Below are 20,584 nucleotides of genomic sequence, written 5' to 3' on the forward strand. Positions count from 1 at the left end.
GAGTCTGTGTAGGCGGTGAAATAATGTGTTTGTGTGGAAGTGCAGAAGGTTTTTGTCTACTATAATGACTGATGAAACACAGATCAGCCACATGTGGTGGACAAAAATGTGTCTAAGCTCACCCCTCCAGGACCTCCAACTGAACCAGTCCTTTCCATATCAGTTCACCTCTTTAAAGTAAAGGCAGACAGGAGTGCTGGAGGCAGGCCGGTTGCCATGGTAACTCATGTGATGTCACAGAGGCTGCAGAGCCATGGTATGGTGGTGAGCGTCTGCGGTAGGGATTCATTTTGCCTCCTCTGATTCATCAGAGGAAAAGAGACTGAACTGTTGAACACAGACAGAAAGAAAATATTATGATGTAAGAACCGAAAAGGGACAGTCGAGCAGGAGCAAGACAGAGAAAGAAAGTGTCTTTTCTTTCCCTTGTAACTGTTTTTTTAGATAGTATATAGTAGTATATAGTTTGATATAAATAATATGAAGAAGAAAACTAAATTGAAATATTTAAAAACCATAATAAATAATAAGAGGTGTTTTTAATTTAAAAAAAATTAAGTCCCCAGAACTAGAATACGTACGTACATTTTCAAGTAAGTGTTTTTTTAAGTTAGGTATTAAAGGAAGAGTATGTAAGATTGTGGCCAAAACTGGTTCTGCAATCACTTTCAAATTACTGTAGAGCAGTGTATCCCCGCTCCCCCTCCACCTGACTCGAGGTTTCCATATAGGCTGCAGGATCAGCAGGAACGTTTGTAACTGCAGCTGTGATAACTAGAGCAGAGCTGGCAACCGGGATGCCGAAACAATACAGACTTTGTGATTGGTCGACAGGTGGAGGGTGGAGCTTCAGGCCAAAACACAACATGTCAACATCAACTTCAGTTGAGGGCTGCAACAACAACTTTTAAATGACAATATCCTGGCCGGACTACTGTTGTCAGTGCTAGAAGTATTTGAAAGTAACATGATTTCTTAATGTCTAGTGACATATCAGGGCCATTTTATGATTCATTAAAATATATTTTTTTACATACAGTTCCTTTAAAAATGCTATTAAAGTGTACAATTTTAAGCTGTGCTATGCATTCTTTGTGCTCTTCAGTTATGAACAGTTGTTCTAGCAAATGTAAGATTGGCCTTCTATTTATTTAGAAAAGTATCTATTTATTTATAATTTGTCTATTAATTTGCTGTTTTTATATATTTTTATAATTTTTTTTAAAAAAATTGAAATTTAAAAGCTGTTTCAAAAAAATCTTTGAGCTCTTAAAAAAAGATGAAGAGGAGAATGCGATGCCTAGCATTTAAAACTTTTGACCTTTTTATTGCCTTGGCTTATGAATATTCCTTAGTTTATATCATTGGGAAGTCTAGGAATGTAATCTAGTTAAATGTCAGCATGACTTAAAGGGATATTTCAACCAAAAATACATATTTTGTCATCATTTACTCATCAGTAAGTTGTTCCCCAAATTTGAATGAGATATTTTAAAGAATGTTGTAAATCATACAGTTGATGGTAGCCTTTGACTTCCATAGTAGGGGGAAAAATACTGTGGACGTCAATGACTATTGTTGAATGTCATTCAGAATATCACATTTTGTATTCAACAGAATAAATAAATAACTTAATGGTGAGTAAATGATGAAAAAATGATGTGGGGGTGAACTATCCCTTTTAATTAATATTTAATTAAATGGATTTAATTTAATTATTTGAATATAAGCCATCATCATGTCATGACATCACAGAAAGCCTGCTGTGTCCAGCTCACTATAAGACTTGTTCCGGCAGTTATTGCAGGATGACTGAGCTGTGTCCAGGTCAGGGCTGTGCCTGCAGCTTTCAGAGGCAGCGGGGTGTGTGGGACAGTGGGGCGAGAGAGCAGTTCACCACTGCTCTCGTAGCATGAGATAACAAGCCCTCCTCTCTGTCTCTTCATGAATTATGCAGCTCAGAGCAATGGGCGTGCTGTCATAACTATCCGTCCGCTTTATACACACACACTCACAGAGACACCAGTAAGATATAGACTCCACAATCAATGTCTCCCCTTTTTTCTCACACACATACAAGCATGCACATTATTTCTTTCTCTCTTGACTTGATTTCCTCTGTGGTTTGAGACTGGATCTCAGTATTCATACAGTGTGATAATGAAAGACTTCTCTCATAGAACATGCTGGATACGTTTATGTCCTTTCATGCAGATCACAGCTGATTTAACTCAGCCTCTGTAAGCTTGATCATCACCTTTATCATCATGTACCGAATAAATGAGCAGCTGTATGGGAGGGAATGCCTATGGAAAAAAACACTAAAATTTAATAACATTGATAAATGTAATTTTGAGCATTTTTGTTCAAATGAATATAAATTTGCGTACTGCACACTCTAATGTTTGTGTTTTATATTTAAAGGTGCACTATGTAGTATTTTTGCAGTAAAATATACAAAAACCACTAGGCCAGTGTTATATTTTGTTCAGTTGAGTACTTACAATATCCCAAATGTTTCTAAGACCCGGGACGTACCAGCATAGCATTTGAGGGAGTCGCCTGTCAATTGTCATATCTGCGTTACCCTCAGTTTTATTTGGAAGAAGCGCCTTTCTCTTAGCAATGTGAACGTCACAGCAGCGCCGAGGGAACACACAGAGTAACGTCATAACATAATTTTAAACACTCTTAAATGTATCTAATATGATAAACAGAGCTGCTTTACCTTATAATCATGACTGGAAACGCGGAAATATAGTGCAGGCGTCCGGCAACTGTTTCCCATCCCGTCCTGTCACTAATAAAAGTCCCGGTGCTCGTGAGCCGTGTGTTTGCGTAACAATCACTCCAGCGGCCATGCTCAGCTCCACAACAATCGGTCCTGCTCTACTTTACACTACAGTAACGTTAATAACCGCATCCATGAACATGATTTCTGCCCATGTCCTATTTTCCACTTTCTGTGAGGTGAAGATCACATGTCCCAAGATACTGCACTCACACTTGGCATCATCAAACTACGCCTTTTTTTAGAATAGGCGCCCTCCAGTGGACGGAAAGTTGCATAGTGCACCTTTAATTTAAAAGTTGCATAGTGCACCTTTAATTAATTTTAATAATTAGTGCACCTTTAATTAATGAAACGGTATTAAATAGTAAATGTAGAGTTGCGTTTACTGTTGCTCAGAGAATTTTGTAAGCAAAAGACCGTATTTTCAACAGGAATCCACATGATTGAGAACATGAAGGGCAAAAGATTTCACCACTCCATTTTGGACCAGGGTCAAGTTGGTCATGCGGTTTAGCCACAATGACCAAAAGAAAGCAGCTTAGTTTAAGTGATTTCTGTGTTTGCTGTGCTAAATCACTACACTATTGGCAATTGACAGTGGACCTTTTTGAGTGAACTTGCTAATGTGGCTGCACCTTAACATGCTAAAAACACTCAGAACATACAAAAATGTCTCACTACAGTTTTACATTTATGGTTAAATTTACAGTATTTGAGATTTGCGGTTCTGACGTGTATATTTTTATGCTCTCCTTTGATATTTCATGTCTCCTACCTAACTTGATTTATTTCTCACTATACCCTTTTCTTTTCACATGTCTGTTATAGCCAGAGAACTTGCTACTGGCCAGTAAGATGAAGGGGGCGGCAGTGAAGCTGGCTGATTTTGGCCTTGCCATTGAGGTGCAGGGAGATCAGCAGGCCTGGTTTGGTAAGACTCTTATGCTTTTCCTTCAACTCGTTGGTAGTCTCATCTCTTAATGGGATTTGGCTTAAAACATTGAAACATTAGCGCTTGTAAAATTCTGAAAACTGATTTTAGCTTTAGACTTTAGCTTTCCCTTATTGCTCTGTTTGCTCTCTATGCTATCTTGTGGGACTGGAGAACTCTGGAGAGTAGCCAGCTTGTGTTTTTAAACTGTGCTCATGGGAAATATGGTGTTTAATGTTCTTTTTGAATGAAGACTACTCGCTTGAACCAGGTCAGAGATCACAGACGACAAAGCCAGTGTACAAATTAAAAATAAGCTTTTCCAACATTGTGGGAATTTCTTATATGCATTTTCACATTATATACAGCCTTATAAGAAATATCTATTATTATCTCCACATCTTTTTGTCTTTTTCACAAAACTATTTTTGCGTTTAACACAAACTGAAATGTTGATGCCTGTTGAAGATTTTTTTGAGTGAAATCGGTTCATTTTAGATACTAAATGTATCACAATATGGCCTTACAGGTTTTGCAGGCACCCCAGGATACCTCTCCCCTGAAGTCCTGAGAAAGGATCCCTATGGCAAACCAGTGGATATCTGGGCCTGTGGTAAGATTTTCACTTGTTTTATTTTAAGCGTCATTAAAAAACGACTCTCTTTGTTCTAGTGTCCTGCAGTGTCATGTATTTGTTCATTTTTATGAATAATCTGTGTTCTAAATATACAATTCAGACTCTTTACTTTGGAAGAACAAAGGATTAGTATTTGTGTAGTTACCAATTTATCTGTCCTGGGTAGGTGTGATCTTGTATATCCTGCTGGTGGGTTACCCTCCATTCTGGGATGAGGATCAGCATAAACTGTATCAACAGATTAAGGCTGGGGCCTATGATGTGAGTAATCACACTTATTGTTTGCTTTAATTAACTCTTACTGCTTTATAATCAAATGACACTGTTTTAGATCTAATCAGGGCTGTTGCCATTAAGAGAAACCCCTCCACCCCAATATTCAGATTAGTGGTTGATCAATATAAGATTTTCAATGTTTGATTCTCATTACTTTTTGTACCACAGACCTGAATTTGTATTTACATCCATATCAAATGTTTGGAAGACCTCTCTTTTGCTCATGAAGGCTGTGTTTATTTGATTAAAAAAATTACAGTAAAATCTGTAAAAAGTACTTCTTAAGAAACATTTCTTATTTTACTAATATAATGTCTTAATAATGTTAAAAACTTGATATTTTTGTGGAAACTGTGACATATTTTTTAGTATTTGTTGAATAGAAAGTCAAAAGAGGAGCATCTGTTTAAAATATAAATATTTTGTTACAATGTAAAGGTCTTCACTGTCACTCTAGCTCAATTTAATACATCATTGTTGAATACAAATATACATTTTTTAACACAAACTCTTAATGACCCAAAACTTTTGAACAATAGTGTACGTGTGTGAAAATTCCAAATGTTCCAATGTTTTTAAATTCCAAAACGAACATTTGGTTCCCTGGTTGTGTTTCTCCATCATTGTTCAGCTTGGTGATGGAGCAGTGCCGGAAGAAATTCAAATTTCAAAACCTACTTTTCGCTCTTGGCAAAATTGTGCAACTGCACTCTTTGCACTGCACGCATATCTAATCTAATTAAAGCAGGCGTTTAGTAAACTGGTATGTAGAACAAAAGGCCTATTTATTTTAAAAAGTGACTGTAACTCAGTTAAGCAGCACTCGAGTCAATCAGGAACAGAAAGTGAAAGCTCTTTCATTAGACCTGTCTTTTATTGTCCATCAACATGTTGACAGAGAATCTCTCATGGCCGTCCTCACACAGAGATTTTAGTGCCACCACATCGACCCAGAGTGACGAGCCCAGATTGAAGCCTTTGTTAATATTTAATTGGTTGGTATAGAGAGCCAAGTTACTCAATAATAAATGATGGCAGCCCCCTCCTCTAGTGCTCATAGAGTGAACATACAACTGAGGATTCTTCTTCATTATCATCAGCATTATCATCTCCTCAAACCCGGAGGAAAACTGTTTAGAGTGGGATCTTTACCATTAACACTATTCTATATAGCTTATATGAGCGTCATGTCATTCTTTTGCATGATTAGAGTATGGTTTCATACTAATTTGATTTAGTTTGTGCTTCCACAATCACTTTTAGTCCAGGTGCTCTCTTAAAGCATGGGAATGTTTGTTGCATAGTGGTGTTGTCCATTCGATGGAGTGCTGCAGTGTGGGTGAGATGCGATTATGAAGGCCAGCTTTGGTTTCAATATTGTCATCCATCTAGGTGGAAAACGATTCTTCGAGCCATCACTTTAGCTACTCTGCTCTAATCTTATTAAAATCTATTACAGGCCATGGAAGCCATTGAGCTGTGTGTTTGCCCATGTCTGTATACATTTGTGCTCACTGTTTCATACTAAAGTCTGAGATAGTGAAAATGCTTCTGTTTTTCATTGTTTTCTATGGTAATACATAATTTAATTACTGATATCAGCATTAGCTAAATTATTTGGTTGCGATGTTGAATTAATATTGTTGAATTCAGAATGCCTTAGTATTTGTTTTGTCCTCTTTTTGCATTAATGTAAGCAGTGTTTGAGCTTCATGAACTCAACACTTATGTAAAACCTGATGACCATGTTCTGTATGTTTATTTTTATTTATTTTCAAAAATGGTTAACACACTGTGCCCATTTTTCTTAACATACACCTTAATTGTACAAATGTCACTAACACTGAATAATAAACAGGATAAACTGTTTTTGTTTGTTTTTTGTTAAAGGAACACTCCACCGTTTTTAGAAATAGGGCTTATTTAACTTATTTCCTAAATTTAGATATGTGGTCAAATGCATTTTTGTCTCAGTGCATGCATTATTTTAGTTTGGTAGGGTCGCCGCTAGCTTAGCTTAGCAAAAATGAATGGAATCCTATGTTGCTAGCTAGCATGTCCCGAGTAAAAGGGATCAAAAAAACCACCTAATTACTTCTTGTGACCTGCGTATTCACAACGAGTACAAATAGCGATGACATTTTCTAAAGTCTGCAAATGTTCTAACATCTGAAATAACTGAATTTGAATAAAGTTTGTGAGACACAATTTTTCAAAGACTTTAAAGGTAGGCTAGGTAAGAATTGGTTAAAAAACTTTTTTTCCAAATTTGTTTAAACGTTCTTTATATATCAATACATAATTAAAATGTAAGTACTCTAAAAAAGAAAGTATACAATTTGAGTGTCTGTAGACCTCTCACGACGTTTTAAAGACAGCTCATTATTTCCATTCACTCCACCTTCTTCCTTCTGGGCTCTTTCCAAAGCCACACCCCCAAAGCACATGAACGCGCCCCACCAACCGCTCAGCTGGAAGACGCATTATTTACCTGAGACGAGCAGTGTGCATGTAGTGACCATGTCAGAATCACATGTAATAAAACATCTAACTTTATCAGTATGAATATAAACAAATAAGTTGTCTTTTAGTACTCACTATCAAACTAGAATACCGGTACTGGTAAAGTTTAAAATATTTTTTTTTTTTTGTTTAGTTTGGTAACGAGCTAGTTATATTTATAAGGCAAAGGTAAAAACAGGTAGCATTGATACATTATTTCCCAATAACATCAGTTATACTGTGATGAAGATGAATTTCGTGTAAGATTCATAACATATACTGTGTTTTTCATGTAAGAGTTTCCATGATGAAAGCATTGTTGATTAGTAGTAGCTAAAGCTAACTAAGTTTTAACAAAAGTTCCTGGATGCGGTGTACTAGCTTTTACACATGCATTTTGTTATCTAAAGTTAAGTTTTGCGCAATTCAACACGAAAGCGATCAACTTCAACTAAGCATATTGAGTATTTATCATTTCTACTAATGGCTAAGTGTATAATATTGTAACTTTATGCAAAGTAATGTTATGCTGTATTAGGCAGCTACATTTACTAGTGATACATGCTTCATGAAAACATAAACCGAAAAAAATTATAATCAAAATGAAAGATTACCTGTCCAGCAGAAATACAGCCAGCAATGAGTCGTTTTTCAGCCCTTGAGGTCCCTCAGTTCTCGACATCGTTTGGAAAGCCAAGCTGAAATTTACTCGCGCTTGATTTCTTTGTTTATCCAAAGACTTTTTGTGCATTGCCTTTACATGTAGGCCTACCGTCTTCCTTTTTTTTGCATTGTTTGCCTTTGCTGACTGCAAAACCCGGCACCGTGCATTTTGAATGCTTTTGCTCTTGCTAGGGGTGCGTGCATGTGTGGGCAGAACCTGTAGCGAAAGCGGTGGTTGCCATGGTAGCGAGAGAGAGTGACAGTCGCCCAAGCCAATCATTTGGTTTGTCCCGAACGAAAATAATGAGCGGTGTTTATTGCAGATTAAACAGTCTAGTCACTTTATTTTTATTCTCTCTTTTTCAGAGTACTTACATTTTAATTATGTATTGACATATAAAGAAACTTTAAACAAACTTGGACAAAAGTGTTTTAGATCATTTTAGACCTACCTAGCCCACCTTTAATATACAAAATATTGCAAATCGCGTTCTAATCGCAATACAACTGCCTTACAACGGGGGCAAATGCGATCAGAGCTTGATGTTTTCTGTTCGACCGTCAATCCGAGATGTTTCAGTCATTCTGAGATGCTATAAAGTTTTTCAAATTTTGCAAAAATGTTGATGGAGTGGTGGTGGAACCCTGCTATTATCATATTTATTTTACAACAATGGCAAAAGTCGTCAAAAGCCATTGCTACATCTTCCTTGAAATCACAAATAGAGATTTGCTGTCTCAGATGTTTCTCCGTCGCTCTCATAGGTCGCTCTGCATACGTCATCGTCCGTTGGTGACGCCCCTTTGGAAATGATTTGTCTATGAAGCTTTGCCAGACTCAAACTCAGTTACTACTGAGAATGGTCTGGTTTTAACCAAGCTATGCATCTTCAAGAAAACTTGATGATCTTTCCTCTCTTGTTTTTTCATGTCTTAGTTTCCCTCTCCAGAGTGGGACACTGTTACCCCAGAGGCCAAAAACCTCATCAACCAGATGCTGACCATCAACCCAGCGAAGAGGATCACGGCTGACCAAGCACTCAAGCATCCATGGGTCTGCGTAAGTGTCCTGGATTCAAACCCCAAACACTTTTCAATATATGGTTTATATTGCGTCACCCAGCTTGTCACAATTACATGCAGCAACTGGCATAATGTCAAAGAGCTTGCAGTTCCAGTCTGCAATTAAATAAACATTTGCTAGCCTGTTTGGTTTAAGAAAAACTTTAAATGAGACTTTATATCCCATTTGTATTATATACAACCTGTCATAACGTATCTGAATAAAGAGGACACATGGTCCTGAGTACTGTGATGTCTTTCTCTCTCACATTTAGCAACGCTCCACTGTCGCCTCCATGATGCATCGCCAAGAAACCGTTGAGTGTCTGCGCAAGTTCAACGCCCGCAGAAAACTCAAGGTCTGAATCATCGCTAACATGAGATTCAATTTTGGTAACATTAGTTAATGCACTGGCTAACATGAATAACTGCAATTCTTTTATAGCATGTATTAATCTAGGTTATTTTCCTTATTGGGAATTATTACCCATCATTAATGCTTTATCCAAATGTATGATTGTTTGAAGACTTTGTAACTAAAGTAGTGCTTGTATCTCCTGCAGGGCGCCATATTGACCACCATGCTGGTGTCCAGGAACTTCTCAGGTTAATGCCTTTATTAGTTTCTGAATTATGAATCAGACATGTGATCATACATTGAGGGATCAGTTTGTCATTTTTATGTAATTTCTTTTAGAAAATCTTTGATTTTATAATCTGGCCTCACTTTCCTGACTGCATTTGGCATAGACATTTGGGCTTTACTTTAGGTTGCTTTGTTAGGATACAAATTGGGTAAGTTTTTCTATGATCCCGGAGAGGCTGAGCTTCTGCCTTGAGTAAGCCTCTCCAAAACGACATGCTCTTTTGTCCAATAGTGGGTCGGCAGCACACCACCCCAGCCACCCCCACCACCAGCACAGCTGCACTGGCACAGGAAGGTATGTGAGATGGGCACTAGGGGGCTGTTAGCCTCAGCATGTGACCAAGGGGAGCCTGCTATTCCCCTGCCAACGCACGGGCACTGAAACTCTTCTGAGAGGCCATTCGCTATGCAGAGAATGCATAACACACGCTCCAGGGTTTTGGTTGTTGACTGAATTTAGAACATTTCAAATTCAATTCAATAGAAATCTTTCATGAATGCATATCTTGTCAGTAATAAAATGCAAGTAAATTGGCGTGTATAAAACTTGTAATTCAGTCAATCCCAACCCTGAGACGCGTTCGTAACTCTGTGATTCGTGGCTTTTGACCAAAGTCTAGGATGAAGGTGCCCTTACCTGTCAGAGTTGACCTTTCCCTTCAGTTTGCACTGAACATCTTTACACAAGTGCTGTGAACTTGTCAGAAGATGTTTTGTGTCATATTCAGCAGTTTGGGATGGTAAGAAGAGTATTACAAAAACATGTATTATGTCTTCCAAATGATGTCTATTTGGAAACATAATGCATTATGGGTTTGCGCTCTTGGTGATGGTCCAGGGATGCTCCGGTGGAGGTATTTCGACCCGAGTCACCTTAAGCAACGGCATTATAGTTAATATTTTCAGTACAAATGTAGTCAACTTTATTTATGCTGATGGTTTCTTAAGGTGGCTCATCCCCTTGTATACCTCACAGTCACAGTCAGGTCGGCTTTTGGTCAACCAGCTGCACTGGTATGAAATTATGGGTAGATGCTCACATGCATTTGCCTTTTGTAAGAATGAATGTCTACATCATGTATATATTAGCATGCTCTTTTGGGAAGACTTACTGAGAAGAACCACTGTACTGAAGTCTTCACAGCAAGGATTGCTGTGGTGTTCTTCAAGAGCACCTTTCAGCATGTCTTCGGGTGTCTTTGTGCATGGAGGACACAAAGCAACAGGGTCCACATGTCCTTTTGTCTTGCTTTTTGTTTTTTTCTTAGTTTCTTGCCCCTCTCTTCACATCTTAATGAAAGTGGCATGTCTGTGAACGCTCTGCCAATTGCTTCTGTTGCTTTAAAAGGATACTTAAAGGTGCAGTATGCGATTTCTCTAAATAGTTGTTGACCACTGTTGATATTTGAAATAAACCCAAACAGACACACCCCTAGTCTCTTTTCTCCGCCCCCAAAACATGAACACGCATAGCAAGAGTATCTTTTATCATGGCAGAAGAGAAGCAAGAAAAAAATGACGAATGAACTCCAGACATGACACTTAAAAAAACAATGCTACTCCCAGATGAAGCAGAAACATCACAACCTCAGCGTCTGTTTTCAGGCCTTGCCGTGGGTTCTAAAGCTTCTTGCTAGATCATAGCCCTGCTTTTTCCAGTGTTATTTCTCTGAACTTTTCTTTTTTGTGTAATGTCTCTTAGCCATCTAAACTTAGTCTTTCTTCAAATCTCTCTCTTACTCGGCTCACTCTCTTTTCTCCTATCATGAGTGGACATGCCCTCTATTCAACAGCGTTTTTCAAAAATCGCTTGCTGCACCTTTAACAGCTGCAGCGGTATATTGAAGCCTAACAAGTGCATATAAATAGATTTTATAATCAAAGTCCATTGTTTACTTTGTAAATCAGCCACGGCGTTTAATTAGTTGCTATTTCCGTTAACCATGGCCACTTATGAGATAATTTTAGCAAATCTGTATATGTTTCAAGTCCTTCCTATCATCTACATGTACACTGCCATTCAAAAGGTTGTGTTTTCAGTTTTAAAATCTAATTTATTCTTGTGATGGCAAAGCTGAATTTTCAGCATCATTACTCTGCATTATCTACATAAGTCTTTTTTCTCACATGATACTTCAGAAATTATTCTGATGTGCTTATTTGTCTTGATTATTATCAATGTTGAAAACAGTTGTGGTGCTTAATATTTTTTTCTAAATAAAAAAAGAACATTTTTTTTAATGGAAATCTTTTGTCACGTTATAAAAAGTATTTATTGCCCCTTTTGACCAATTTAATGCAGTCTTTCTTAATAAAAGTTGTATTCTTAATAAAATATATTTTTTTAAATCTTACTGACTTTTCAACCTTTGAACAGCAGTGTGTACAGTACATGATCACTTTATCGGCCATCATCCTCCCTGTTCTCTCTATTGACGGTTGCTTTGACTATTTAAAAATAACCTGATCAGTTCACCACTACCCTCTCTAACTCATTCTAAAATATTTTATTTTATTTTTATGCATGTCACACTATCAATAAGTATATCAAACAAACTAATTTGATGCATTAAACGATTTCGATTGCGAGATCAGTTTAATTATGAGAAAAACAGCTGGACAGATCAGAAAAAAGGCCATATTGTCCAATCACTCAGTCCTCTCATGAATCAGCAGTTTTGCTTTAGAGTACCATAGTGAACTGAAGCAGACAGGCATTGGTTTGTCAGATCTGCATGGAGTCGTGTGCAGGAGAGATGCCTTCAGTGATGACAGCAGGCCAGGCAGGAGATGTGTCTGCACAGCATGGACCCAGCATGAACAAAAAATCCTCTAGTTTTGCTTTGAGTTGCCTGACTACTTTGTTTGCCACAGCTATTTTCTTTTTTAATAATCCGTTGATTGATTTATCTTACCTTCTTCCCTTTTTGCATTCTTTCCTACCTCTATCTACTTTTTAAAGGTAAGGGAATGTGAAGATCATACTTATAAAGTCTACTCATGTTCTTGTTTTTGTTTTTTATTCATATGCTCATATTTTTTGGCGTTTTATCTGATTTGATCGGTTTTACCTTTTAAACCACGTTTATGTTTAGGAGATGTGCTCATAGAATGTGTTTCATATCAAACTGAGGTGGTCTTTCACATTTCTTGGTGGAGAGAATCTTCCAGCCACTTTATATGCTACCAGTGCTTTGGTGTTTGCTTTTGCCATGTGTCTAGGTGGTATTTTACTGTCCTATGTACTGTCATGTGTCTTGTTTCTACCATTGATATTTCAGTGTCATTTATGCGCAATTGCAGTATTCATTCATATTTTGATATTGGATATTATTTTGATATTTTCATTTAAATTTTAATCATTTGATGTGCTTTTGTCTTTTATATATATATATAAAATAGTTTTAGACTGGTTTCTACACTCAAGGACAACATTTGTTTTAGATGTCAGTAACTAGTCAGTTCATCAAAAGTTTAAGCATTGCTAAGCATTTCATTTTCTCCTCTCATTTTTCAGCATGCAAAAGTTTACTGAACAAGAAGTCTGATGGCGTGAAGGTAAGCCCACACGCATTTTATAAATCTCTTTCTCATTTAGTTCTTGAATCAGCATTGGCATCATAAAATGCAATGTTTTGTATCATAAACGAATGCAGTTCTTCCCCAGTTTTTATGTTTAAAAGATGTTTCCTGTCATATTTATTTTTCTTCTTTTAAGGGCGTATTATAAACAGAACTGACAGTCAAGCTAACCAGCAAATGGTTTGCATAAACCACATACATTAAATACACTCTGTTTCTAATTTTAAATGATTAGCTGTTTATATTATATATTTAAGTGTGATCTTGAATAAATCCCCCCTAGGAGGTCCAGTCAAAACCATTTGATATATTTAGATGGATATTTGATGCAGAGAGACTTCCTCAACCCTGTGCCGTCTCTGTGCATGCAGTGAATCGTCAGCCTTTCACCAACCAACTGAGAAGCAATAGTTTCTCTAAATAATACAAGTCTTATTAATACATCTATTATAGCATTTTAACACTTTTCTATTGTTGCTACTAAAAACCCACGCCATGTCAGAAATGGTTTTACAGCGTCTTGTAGTTATTTATTTTTTCCTCTTTTTCTTCTCTGTGGGATCTAACTAGCAGCTTTAATTTTTTCTGTGTTCACTGGCCTGTTTTCTATGCTTCCCTGTTTTGCCCTCCTCTGTTTCACCCTGTTCAGAAAAGGAAGTCAAGCTCCAGTGTTTATTTGATGGTGAGATCTGTTCCGTGTCTCTCCCCTTTTTCTGACTCTCCCTCAACACTTTCTCACTCTCTGGCTCTTTTTTTTTTTTTTTTTTTTTTTTGGTTGAGATGCTCGAGAGTTTGTTTGGGTCTTTTTTTTGTCTCATCATAGGGTTTTGTGAGTCATAGGATCATCAAACATTAACAGAGTCATGTTCACCTGTTCAACTCTGTTTTATTACATACACACGTTTCTATTGGAATCCCATTCCCCTGGAAGTTCATTCTTCATTCCCATTGCATCTTGGTGCTTTCTTTGTAACCCAGACCAGGGCTTTTGTCTTAGAGGTTTCTCCTTGACCCAAGTTTGGTCTGTCATCTGCAATCCCTTGATAGACCCTGTGAGCTTCCTCCAGCTCGACTGTCTCTGCTTTCATTGGCCTTTGGAATCAGTAGCATGTTGCCACTGATTATAACCAGGGCTGAAGTTTGCTCAGAGTGGACAAAGGGCTCTTACTTGGTGCTCTTCAATAGGAAAGAGAGAATTTAAATGCTATTGGAACAAACTGTGTAAAGACACAGACAAACAAGCCTTTCTCTCATTGAAACTCCCCTTTTTCCCACAGTCCATAGTTTGCCAGGCGATTTCTGTTGCCATGGCAATAGCTGCAGTGGCTGTGACATCAGGTTTGTCCTAACAACAAGTGAAGAGCCCCATGTTACGATAATAAAAAATATTGTATGTTAAATTTACTCTTTAAACATCCCCTTTCTTTTTGTTCTGTTTCTCATTTTTGAATATGGTTATAAAGAATGTTTAATCAACCATATCATGAATTTCCATGTTTTCTTTCTCTGCCTGAAGAGTAAATAATAATTTGTCAGGTAATTGAAAGTAAATGACAGCAGCAGCAGTTGATGTCTGTGAGTTGGACATGGCGGACATGTTTGTTAGCCTTGTCACAGGGGGACATTTTTATTATCGAACAAACATCATTCAGACGTTTGTGCATAGATCCCCATTTCTCATGTCTTGAATTTCTCCATCAGGTCCAGACAAATGTACACCCGTACCTCAGTGGCTATATTGGCTATCATTGTCCCCATTATTGAGTTGACAATGTGATTTTTTTTTTTTTTTTTTCTTCAGCCAAGTCTTTGAGAATTTCTGATTTTGAAATCTAATAATAAACTAAAAGGTCACCCAATTAGAGCCTTTAAATATTTCAGTGGTCCCAAGTAGTCTTGGACACAAGATTTGATCATCTTTAACATCCTATATGAAGTTATAAAAATTGTTTTATAGTGGCTGTCAATTAGAATCCCATAATTCATCTTGCATTGCTTACAGTTGATTGGTGACAAACATGAAGGGAATTATTATCAGGGAAAAAATACCCCTGTATGAGTTTGTCTCATTTATATCATGATATAGTTAAGCAATATCACAAGAGTAACGAGTGCAATATCACACAAGTGCTGTTTTTGTCCCGAATAGCATGAGTGCAACTGTGATATTGATTTGATACAACAGTTCGATAAATAAGGAGTCAATATTGTTATATTTTAGACACAATATTGTCTGTGTTTGCTCCATTTTGCCAATGAAAATATTATCTGTTAAGCCACAGCAAAACTGTTGTGCAGCCCCAAACAACACACTGCTGTACGAATCCGCGTGTTAAGGGAATCAATTGGGTGAACCAATTATTCAATGGCCCATTCGTAAAGAGAGCCTTCTACTTCATTCTTTAATGAAGTCACTCATCATCAGTCAAATATTTGGCTGCTGTCCTGGTCTTTTTAAAGTGTGTTTAACCTATTGGAATCTTTCTTTCTGAACATTTTCTCAAGAATTGCCTCACTTTTTTCTTTCTTACTTATAGTCAGCCTTTGTTCATTCCTAAACATTAGTTGTACCCTGCATTGATTCATAGAGTCCAAGATTGTAGCATAAACTCTTCTCGCTGAAGCTTTTCACTGCATGCACTAGTGGACTATCAGGGTCCCGTAACTCCTTGATAGTAACATTGGCCTCTAGTTGTTACAGTGTCAACAAAATAGTATATTTAAATGTTTCTATAAATACCAAATATTTTATGTGGCCTAGTCTTAACTTTTTATTATTTTTTATGTTTTTAGACCATTGTATCAGCACTGTAACAATGCCTCCATATTAAAATAAAAAGAAATACATTTACATACACATTTACGGGCTTATTATTAAAGTAAATGTAAGCAAAATATACTTATTTTCTGTAAATATACTTTCCAAAACCATTGTTCCAAAACCACACTGCAAGGAAGCTTGCTGTCTCCTTTTGTACAGCCCACCATGTTTTACCTTGGTTTTTATCAAGAATTGTGATGCGATTTTACAGATATGTGCGGATTTATGTTTCGTTTTTTTTGTTACACACCACCAGTAGATGAAATCTGTAATTCAATAGCGTGCCTCTCACATAAACAATCCAGTTGAACGCCTTTCATTAATTCAAGTACAGCTAAACCTTTTTTTCTTCTTCATAAAAGTGTATCGTTAAAAGTGCTCTAGGGCACATTACAGGAGTGTTATCTTACTTCTAAGCTAATTTACCCATACAGATCCCCTTTCATGCTGTACTGTGGCTTTCCGACATGTCTAGAATGAGCTGAGGTTGTCGGATCTTGAACTGCACTGGACAGAAATCATTATGGCCCAAGCACTGATGGTGCGAGGACCATCTTGGAAAGGCTCTGGTTATTTTGTGTTGTCATTGATTTTTTTTGTTTTGTGTTGTTTTTTTGCCCCAGCCACAGACAAACAACAACAAAAACAGTGTAGTAAGCAGCAGCACCAAAGACAGCAGCATATCATCCACTGCACCAATGGTACCTCATCTTAACCTTTTATTTCCTTCACTCATAGCTTTTCCTTTTCTTAGTTCTTAAGTCTTTGTTTAGTAAAAGGCTTTATCAGTTTGTCCCATACCTGTTGTTTTGACCTCCACCACCCATCGCTCAATCCACTCAGATGAAGATGTGTGACTTTACTCAAAACTAAAACATCTGGTTTGTGCCTGTGGATTTCTCTCTGACTTCCTATTTTACCCAAACAAACTCGCAGGAGAAGTTTGACAGCTAAGCAGACAGCCCCTGTACTCTAAAAAAAACTTTTCTTTTTGTTCAGTATCTGACCATAAAGTGTGAGAGAACATTTTTAGGTTAGTAATATGTAGATAATCACTGGTTGCATCTTCTCTTAATCTTACAGTCGAGTCTCCAAGGGTAAAACAGGATCGTTTTATGTCAGGAAGCAGGGCTGCTCTGTTTGTTCTGAAGATGCAGTCCCTAACTTTTATTATTATGGGCAATTTCTTATTTACCCAGTTCAAAGCCGTCAGGTTACATAGTGCTACTTAAGTTCTGTCAAAAACACATACAAAGTTGTCAACTGACATGCACACCCAGTCAAGGAACAATGGGGTCTAAAAGTCTAAGATCATTATACAGTATGTTATCAGCAAGAGAATATGAATAAAAATCTATTTAAATATCGAATTGATAGGTAATGTTTTATTTAATTACCCTTTTTTTCAGTATTTCTTAGTGTTTTCTCAGACCTTAAAGTTGCTTGGGCTCGGTGATGAGTTTTGTTTGTTTGTTTTCTTCCCAGAATTGCATCAAGGAAATGAAATTGTAATTGGTTCTCGGCATGTAGGGACTGCATCTTCAGGTCTGCCTTGACAGATTGCTTATTAGAGGGTGCTGTGTTAGTTATGGTGGAAAAAAAGTAGGACCTAGTGCGCAAGACTGTTTGTTTATATGTGGGGTGTGTGTATGTGCAAAGGTGGGATCAATGCTTTGTGTTTTCAGGAGAATAACATGCCGTGGCATTGAAATCTAACTGTTTGTACAGTGTTAATCATTTCTGTTATGTCTGTGTGCTGGTGGTGACTGGGGTTGGTCTTGGAGAGAGACTTCTCAAGCCTATTGACTACTTCCTTTTCCACTGTGTTTCTGTGGTTAGCAGTACCCAATCCTTGCATGCGTATCCATTGAACTTCAAGTTCTTTGTGTAAAAATTTTCTTTACAAAACATTATAGCTATTGTATACAGGGGCCTCAAAGTATTTGGACACCTAACCCACACTTGAATGTCATTTTAATTATATGTGGCATTTCTTTTAAAGGGATAGTTTAAAAGAAATATAGAATAATATTTGTTTGTTAATTGAATTCTGTTTAATTAATTTATGTTGTCATTTATTTTATTATATTATTAATTATTGTTATTTTGGCTGTTAGTGTAATATGTCCATCATATATCAAAACACCATAAACAAATGACATTTATTTACCACTTCTTGTAAATTGTATCCCCTAATCATGCAATACGAATTTAAAAAATGTTAAAATATTTAATTTTTATTTATTTTTATAATATTTTAAAATAAGTGCCCAAATACATTTGTGTGCCACTGTATACCTATTATTAGCAAAAAGAACAAAAGCTTAATTGTCCAGTGCTACTGACAGTCATGACAGTCGTACAGTCACATCATGCTAGTTGTGGAGCTAGGGTCCCTCACCCTCTTCCCTCAGCCCTGCATGGTAAACTCTCTCCTGCCTTCCCCAGGAATCACAGACCACTGTCGTGCACAATCCAGCCGATGGCATCAAGGTAAGACACCTCTTTTAGCTCTGCCATTGAACACGGGTCATTTGAGCTACTTCCTAAAACCACAACCCCAAACCTTCACAAATATCACTCAAATGAATGGGTCTTGCCCTCAAGCTTGGTTGGCTGGTTTGTGCAGGGCTTGGTGTGTTCCTGTCAGGGGTTTGTGTGTGTGTGTGTGAGACAGGGTGTGCTGGGGTATATCTGTGCTTGCGGGTGATTCTTTATTTGTGTGTGTGTATTTGCTGGTTTACAGTGTGTGCACCATATATTGTTCCACATGGTTTATAGACCCTGTCTGCAAACCTGTTTCTGTACTACTTTTTCCGTCTTCCCACCTTCATACAACCATCCCTCCATCTTGCATATTGTGTCTCTCTCTCTCATCACAGGGGTCTACAGAGAGCTGTAACACCACAGAAGAGGAGGACATGAAAGATAAGAAAGGTAAACTATCAACTTCTCATGTACATTTGAATGTCTTTCTTTTGTTCTCTGAGATCTACAGAATGGGGTTTATGTGTATTGGTGCATTTAAAATGAAATATTGTAATTATGCAGTGAGATTTTTGTATGACCAAGCAGTCTGACATCAGATGGTATGGTCCACACAGATATCTGAGCTCCACATTATTGAGTCCGTCTGGGATTATATAAATTAGCAGAAGCAGAGACTGTCTAAATCCATAGAAAAACTGTGGCAACTTCTCTAAGATGTTTGAAACAACCTACCTGCAATCTGTGTTTAAAGATGTGTGAAGATGGGCGAATTGGTGCTGCTTTTAAAGGCAAACAGTGGTCACACTAAATATATATTTTAATCTAATAGAAATCAATAGAATAAATACAAATTAATCATGGGATTATTGCAGAAAATATCCTCAATTTTTCTTTTCAAAAGTTCTTTATAGTTCACCCAAACATGAAAATTGTCATCATTTTCCAAAGCAATCATATGAGAAAACAAATATTTTAAGAGTGGGGGATTTAAGAAAAGTACAAATGAGAGTGTGTGAATTCAGATGAATTTGCAATTTGCCAAAATATAAGATAGTTAAGAATTGCCTTTACTCACCCTCACTTCGTTTCAAATGTATAAGGCTTTAATTTATCTTCTAAACATAAATTGATTTTTAATGAAACATGAGATTTCTCCAATGAAAATCCATTACACGAAAAAAAGTTTGTAAAGAGATGGATATAGAAATTCATAAGAATCGAGCGGTTTAAACCAAGTCTTCTGAAGAGACACGATTGGTTAATATTACGAACAGTTTTTATTTAGGCTTTATTTACATATAAACATTGAATATGTAACCAATGATAATTGTTGTGTGTCAAGCTACTAAGGTTGACTTTCCGTTTACCATGTTTGATGAGTGCTATGTATTTGTGTTGTTGTTGTTGTTTTTCTATATTAACACAAAATTGTCAAGAACATATCGTAATGCATTTTATGTGTTTATACTACAAAATTGATGCGTATCTGACAACCTCTGAATGTGGTTTCAATGAAAGGATTGCAAAATGCTTTGGACGTACATCAATACCAGATGTGAATCAAGGTTTGTTACTTTCCCAAATAGTGGTAATAAGGGCCAGAGGGAATAAATATTACTATACATATACAGGTATTGAAAGATTGACAGTGAAAGGACCTTTATGGTATGACAATTGCTTTTTGTGTGTTGATGGCCAGTTTGTCAACAGTAGATGCATTGCTGGTCATTACAACAGCAGCTATTATGCAGTATAAGGGACAAAAACAAGGTCAGACTGACTGATTTGCTATCATGAATACCTTTGCTATGAAAAGGAGCTGTGCTGTGATTGCCAGTTACTTGAAGTTACCATGACACTGATGAATCACAAAGTTTTGTGTTCGTATAATGAATGTCCACAATATCTGAGGGAATATTCGTTTTACAGCACTGACCTTTTCAGGCAACAAATACCCCTTCTGAGAATTACTGCGCCTCCGTTTCACATCTCAGTATGTTGTCTAGCAGAGTCACACGGTGGTTCATTACCACACAGCAATATTGCACAATGGCTTCAACTCAATTATATACAATCATGGCACCATTCATCATCTGATTGGCCTTTTTGATAAATTCCGAGCTTTTCTGAGCTTCTATATTGCTTTTTGAGGGATGTTAGATACAAAGATTACCTTACTT

General features: G+C 37.0%; 1 protein-coding gene across 20 annotated transcripts in view; it reads left to right on the top strand.

Annotated features, from left to right (window-relative positions):
- Positions 1-20,584, top strand: part of camk2g2 (calcium/calmodulin-dependent protein kinase (CaM kinase) II gamma 2) — a 74,655-nt gene that overhangs the window by 42,970 nt on the left and 11,101 nt on the right. For 2 of the 20 annotated variants that reach the window (XM_067421172.1, XM_067421183.1), the window contains exons 7-17: positions 3,623-3,725; positions 4,255-4,338; positions 4,529-4,623; positions 8,741-8,863; positions 9,141-9,224; positions 9,429-9,471; positions 9,744-9,806; positions 13,029-13,069; positions 16,538-16,615; positions 18,363-18,407; positions 18,797-18,851. In XM_067421172.1, the coding sequence (XP_067277273.1) occupies positions 3,623-3,725; positions 4,255-4,338; positions 4,529-4,623; positions 8,741-8,863; positions 9,141-9,224; positions 9,429-9,471; positions 9,744-9,806; positions 13,029-13,069; positions 16,538-16,615; positions 18,363-18,407; positions 18,797-18,851 (814 nt within the window). Of the gene's footprint in view, positions 1-3,622; positions 3,726-4,254; positions 4,339-4,528; positions 4,624-8,740; positions 8,864-9,140; positions 9,225-9,428; positions 9,472-9,743; positions 9,807-13,028; positions 13,070-13,742; positions 13,776-16,537; positions 16,616-18,362; positions 18,408-18,796; positions 18,852-20,584 lie in introns of all 20 variants that reach the window. The other 18 variants (XM_067421175.1, XM_067421186.1, XM_067421177.1 and 15 more) reach the window with 9 other exon arrangements.

This window comes from Pseudorasbora parva, chromosome 17, assembly GCF_024679245.1.
Source record: "Pseudorasbora parva isolate DD20220531a chromosome 17, ASM2467924v1, whole genome shotgun sequence".
NCBI classification, from domain to species: domain Eukaryota; kingdom Metazoa; phylum Chordata; class Actinopteri; order Cypriniformes; family Gobionidae; genus Pseudorasbora; species Pseudorasbora parva.